General features: G+C 40.8%; 1 protein-coding gene across 3 annotated transcripts in view; it reads left to right on the plus strand.

Moving 5' to 3' along the window:
* AP1S3 (adaptor related protein complex 1 subunit sigma 3) overlaps window positions 1-5,706 on the plus strand; it is an 84,312-nt gene extending 78,606 nt beyond the window's left edge. For all 3 annotated transcript variants that reach the window (XM_007502197.3, XM_016425286.2, XM_016425285.2), the window contains exon 5: window positions 5,246-5,706. In XM_007502197.3, the coding sequence (XP_007502259.1) occupies window positions 5,246-5,281 (36 nt within the window). In that variant the 3' untranslated portion in view covers window positions 5,282-5,706. The remainder of the gene's footprint in view (window positions 1-5,245) is intronic.
* The last annotated feature ends 294 nt before the right edge of the window (window positions 5,707-6,000 follow it).

The raw sequence follows: 6,000 nt of genomic DNA on the forward strand, positions 1-6,000 counted from the left end.
TCTTCCTGCTGAGGAGGGGTGGGGAAAAGAGAAAAAAAGCTTAATTATCCTAGGGCCTATTGTGTAAAGATAGATTTTTGTTTGTGAATTAGGAGGGGCCCTGCAAACTACAGAAAAATGCTGTCAAAGGTAACGATTCTTGTGGTACTATTTTTAATAAAACCTATTTTAATAGCTTGCAAAATTAATCTTAGAAAAATGTCTTCTACCCTGGGAAAGGAGAGCCATCATAAATCACCACGCCATTTGTCAGAGGTATTAGAGCTTTATTATTAAAGGTGGAGTTTATCATTTTAATTAAAAATTTTCAGCACCTCCTCGTGCGAGCCTGTATGCTTGTGGTTCCTATTTTCATAAAAAATTGGAAGCGGAGTGGCTTAAGTTCTAAGGTATAAAGAAGCTGGGATCTGTGCCCACGCTTCAATTGCTGTCCCTAACACTAACTCCACAATGGTTCTGATGGAGTATAGTGAAACTGAGCATGATGGGAACTGTTCAAGTTTCTGTTATTTTACAATGTCAAGGCAAAGGAGGCCAGAAGCTGATGCCATCTTTTGTGATTTCCTTTTGGAGGTAACTAGTGCCTTTTTAAGACTCTTCCCAGATATTTTTTTGCCTTCCTTCCTTCCTTTCCACCACAACTTAGGACTCCTCATCTTGAACTCCCCTGGGCCAACTTTGTTCTTAACTGTGCCAGTTCCAGCCTCCACAGCACTTCAGGCTTCTCCTATGGCATTTGCTTTTCCCTCCTCACTTCAGCTTCCCTCTATGTGTTATCTTTCTTCATTAAAATGTAAACTTCTTAAGGGCAAGGATTGTCTTGGTTGTATTTGTATTCTCAGGGCCTACCATTGTGCCTTCCTTCCTTCCTTCCTTCCTTCCTTCCTTCCTTCCTTCCTTCCTTCCTTCCTTCCTTCCTTCCTTCCTTCCTTCCTTCCTTCCTTCCTTCCTTCCTTCCTTCCTTCCTTCCTTCCTTCCTTCCTTCCTTCCTCCCTTCCTCCCTTCCTCCCTTCCTCCCTTCCTCCCTTCCTCCCTTCCTCCCTTCCTCCCTTCCTCCCTTCCTCCCTTCCTCCCTTCCTCCCTTCCTCCCTTCCTCCCTTCCTCCTTCCCTCCTTCCCTCCTTCCCTCCCTCCCTCCATTCTTCCTCCCACTTTTTCTTATTTCTTTTTTTCTTTTGCTTTCTTGAGGAAGGAGCTGTTGAATTTTTGAATTTGTATCCTCAGGGTGTGGTACAGTGAGGAGCACAAGGTAGGTGCTTATTAAATTGTTTGATTTGGAAGCAAGTGCCAATTTCATTAATGGCCTCTTCAGACCGATGAGAAGGGAGTTGATATTAAGCAAGGCTTTCCTAGCAAACAAATTGATAAATAACTAATCTTATAATCAGTGCCTTCTGCTTCTTTGGCATATCTCTTTTAGGTTGAGAAGGTTACTAAATTGTAAGTTGCCCATGAGGACTGGTGTGTGCCCTAGGGCAATCATTGTGAGGCAGTGGATACTATATCTGACTTAAGTTCAGATAATCTGGGTTGGAGTCCCAGCTCTTGGATCAACTGGTTCTCTGATCTTGACTTTCCTCTTACTTATTATCTCCATCAGTAAAATGGGAATAATCCTACTTTTGTTACTTATAGGATTGCTGTGAGGATCAGATGAGACAATGAATATAGGTTAGGTGCTTTGAAAGCCTTCAAGTGAGTGTTATACATGCTACTGTTTTTCCCAGAAATGGTTTCTAGGAACCTTAGCAATTGGTTTGAAACTTATATCTACTTTGTATTTTTGCACGTTATAGGAAAAAAATCTCAAGAGATGTTTCATGAACCAGTGATTTAGAAATCCAGTGACCATAGACTTCCTTGAACATGATGCTCTTGGGGTCCATCCTGTAGTGTTTTTTAAAGATGAGATGAGCTTATCAAGATGAATCAAGCCTCGGATGAAATTGGGCCAGATTTTTCTGAATTGTGCCCTGTAGGAAACAATGACCTTGCAGGATATTTGGCGTTTCCATTTCCAGTTAAAGATGAGTTATTTTTAAGAGGTTACTTTCAAAGTTTTGTATTCAGGTTCCTAATCAAAGTCAAACATCTAGAAAGCATTTATAAGAGTCAGTAGCAATTCTCTGGGCTTTTCTCTTTTTATTTTCTCCTTCCTTACCGAAAGAGTTAGAAGAAAGAGGCAGAAAATTCATGCATTAAAAAGGACCCTCTTTACTCTAACCCTGTGGCTCCACGGAGAATGGCCAGAAATCACTGAGTTGGAATTGCTGGAATAACCATGAGGAGATGGAGGTGGTTTTTAGTAAAAACTGACAGTGAAGGAAGCCATAGCTGCAATATGAGTAATCAGAAGCGGCTGAGGCTCTGGGAAACGGCCCCATGACAGTGACCAGGAACTGAAATAAAGGTAGCTCACTCCGGACTAACCTTTGGACCCACCGTAGCCACGTGTCTAGGCTCCTGGGACTTGTCTTATTGGTGTCCTCATTTGTGAAGCTTCTCCTTGTAACCATTCCCTTTTCTATTTCTTGGATTTTATAATAAAGCTGCTCTAAATGGAAATGTGTCGGTAACTTTGGTGATTTGCAGAACATGAGCTACATTCATATGTTATTAAGAGATGATTCAGCTGGGGTAGGCGCAGCTAGGTGGCTCAGTGGATTGAGAGCCAAGCCTATAGGCAGGAAGTTCTGGGTTCAAATCTGTCCTCAGATACTTCCTAGCTAGGTGACTGGCCTAGCTATTTAACCCCTTACTGCTCTTCTGCCTTGGAACCAATATACAGCATTGATTCATAGGTAAGGGGTTAAAATAAAAAGAAAGAGCTATGAGGGAACTCATGTAAGGATGAAGGGGGATGAGCCTGTGGGTCCCCCCCAAAAGAAAAGACTCCAAAAGCATAATGAGTAGTAATAGAAGTAGCACAGTGCAGTACAAATAGCATTGGATATGGGTTTTGAGGAACTGGGTTAATAATTAATAATTAAATAATTATAATTATGATTTATAATTAAGCCAAGCCACTTGACTTCTCTGATCTCCAGCCATTCAGTTCCCTCATGTGTAAAATGAGAGTAATGGTGCCCAGGCTTCCTATTCCAAATGAGAGAATGGGTATAAACTGTAGAGTGCTGTGTACTTCCAAAGAGCCATGATCCTATCTTGGGTATTAGCCTTTTCACTGACACAGAACATAATTTCTCCATGTTTAGGGGAGAAGCTTTTATAGGTTTCTGTGCAGACCCCCCCACTCCCATCATCATCAATGACTGGGGTCGGGGGCCTGTGGTCACTGATGCAGCTGCTCCCCCCCCCCCAGGAAAACGCTGTCACTTAACATCTTCTGCACTCCATAGAATCTGTCACAGCTGGACATCACTGGCATAACCTTGGAGGTCCCAGAGACAGTCTGATCCCTTCATGAGTTATTGACCCAACTTGTGTGCTTAGGAAATGTCCTCATCTTAGATTTTTCCATCAAAAATTATGTATTTTCTTGCTATGGTTGGGCAAAGACATCCCTTCCCCCCATGATTCTGCCATCTTATTTTTGTAAATATATTGAAAGATCATTGTGGAATCATTGATGAACTTGAACATACCAGTTACTCTTTTTTTAAAGCCTTTATCTTCAGTCTCAGATTAAAAATAGATTTAAGAAAAGATAAATAAAAGATAAAAAGACTTTATCTTTAGTTTTAGACTCATTACTGTGTATTGGTTCCAAGGCAGAAGAGTGTGGTAAGGGCTAGGCAATGGGGGTTAAATGACTTGCCCAGGGTCACACAACTAGGAAGCATCTGAGACCACATTTGAACCCAGGACCTCCTGTCTCCAGGCCTGGTGCCATCTAGCTGCCCCAAAAGAAGTGATGTTGATGAAGAGCAATAGTGTCAAAGCATTGGAGTAAGTTCTTTCCCCAGAACTCTAGCATAAATTCTTAAAAAAGAATTTTTGCACCCTCTATGAGCCAGCTCTGAAAATGAGATGGAGGTGTGGATACAGACCATCAGATGCCTTTGAAGGTTTCTGACAAATCAAAGCACCATGATCATAGCAGCAAAGATGATGCCAATATTTTGAGGGTCCAACCCCCCCCCTTTTCCCCGGAAGAAGGCTCCTTATTCAGTCTTTGATTTACTCCTTAGTTTTACAGCGAGGCAGCCTGAGACCCAAGAGGTCAGGAACTTGCACATGTTTTATGCCAGCTCAAAAAAAAAAAAACAACCAAAAAGAAGCTAATGAGGGGGGAAAAAACACCTTAATATGACTCCGGGAACTTTTTCAAGGATTCAAGTTCCAGGAATGTTGCTGGGGTCCGTATCCATTCAGACTTGTGCCCCATTCCAATCCTCATTTTTTTTCCATCTGCATTTATACTCACAAATCCAACTCCTCACAATCGTCATTTGTGAAGAGGGCGACTTAAAAAACGTTTCAAGTACATTCAGCACTTGCCATTTGAAGAAGGCAGAGACGTCTAGACCACCTTTTGGAAAGCCTGGCACGGTGGTGGGGACTGGAGGGAGGCGAACGTGTTGCCATTTATAAAGATCCCTGTAAGCTATAAGCTACTGACCATTACTTATTCCCGGGGGGGGGGGGGGGATTGCATGGCTGATATTTTCTATTGGTGCAGACCGTCGGTTATGTCAAACCATTGCCCTAATGCAGTGCTCTTGGCCAGGTACAATGTAGCAAGGACTGCCCGCTCCTGTTCTTCCTCTGAGTCACCTCCTGGGCTCTGTGCACTTTTATTGCTGCCATGTATGTTCAGAGATCTCAGTGACGAGAGGGAAAGTCAAGGTGCTGCAATATCCTGAATGCTGGAAGGAATTCCATTTTCCATAGAAACTTGCACCGAATGACCCTTTGTATATAGGTGATCACAGTTGCATGAACGGGTCCTTCCTATCCAACATGCCTGGATGGATCCCACAAGAACATCTCTATGGAGACGATGGCAATAGATTACTAATGAAATTGTGGTCACAGCTAGCATCTTGCTCATCTGTCTTCTACTTCTTGCATGTCTTCAGAATAGGCTTTGGGAGCATCCTAGAGCTACTAATAAACCACCTCACCTCACGTGCATCCATCCATCTACCTGTATTCTAACTGGCATCTCTTTATTTGAAGAGAATGCATCATTTTTAAAAATAGAAAGTTGCTTTTTTTTTTGCACGGTGCATATGAAACTGGAAGTTGTGATTTTTTTTTTTAAATTTCATTTTCTCTTTCAGACAATGGAAGAATACATGAGCAAACCTGCATTTTAGCTGAAAAATCTACTTGACAACCCACTGATGCTGCACGGCATAAATCTGCAAAACTTCAACTGGATGTGGTTCTTTTCTGTGCCAGAGTCTCATGCCAAATAACTTAAATGGATGGTGTGCAAAACTTCTTGGATACCTAAAGACTTAAAATCTGTAGTATGTTTGTAACGGATGCATATCTATATTGTTGTCTGTGCATGGATTCTTTTGACTAGCATTTAAAACCACCATCATTCAGTAGACTTCATATTTGTTTGTACATTGATTTTTACCAGTAAAGAAATAATTTTAAAATATTTTTGAGAAATGACCTATGCTATATTTTTGCTAGCATTCACAAAGAACAAGTCAGCAACTATTTTGTACAAAAATATTACAAATGTACTGCTTACCTTGGACTAAAATAATACTTTTTTCTAACTACATAGTTTGTTTTTTATTATGAATTTGTAGTATGTCAAAATAATGTAAATATATTAATTAGACAACTATAGGTATGTAATATGTGTATGTATAGATGCATATTTATGCACATACACATACACACATGTAAGACGTCTACACATCGCTTGTCTTGTTTTTCTTATTTAGGCTTGACATTGGGGTAATAACAGTGATGACAAAAACACAACTACCTGGCATTTAAAACAAAAACTAAAATCTTCAGCAGCACCTAGGATGAAATTGTTCTAATAAAATTTTGGCAGTCAGAAATGTAA

This window comes from Monodelphis domestica, chromosome 8 (genome assembly GCF_027887165.1).
Source record: "Monodelphis domestica isolate mMonDom1 chromosome 8, mMonDom1.pri, whole genome shotgun sequence".
NCBI lineage: Eukaryota > Metazoa > Chordata > Mammalia > Didelphimorphia > Didelphidae > Monodelphis > Monodelphis domestica.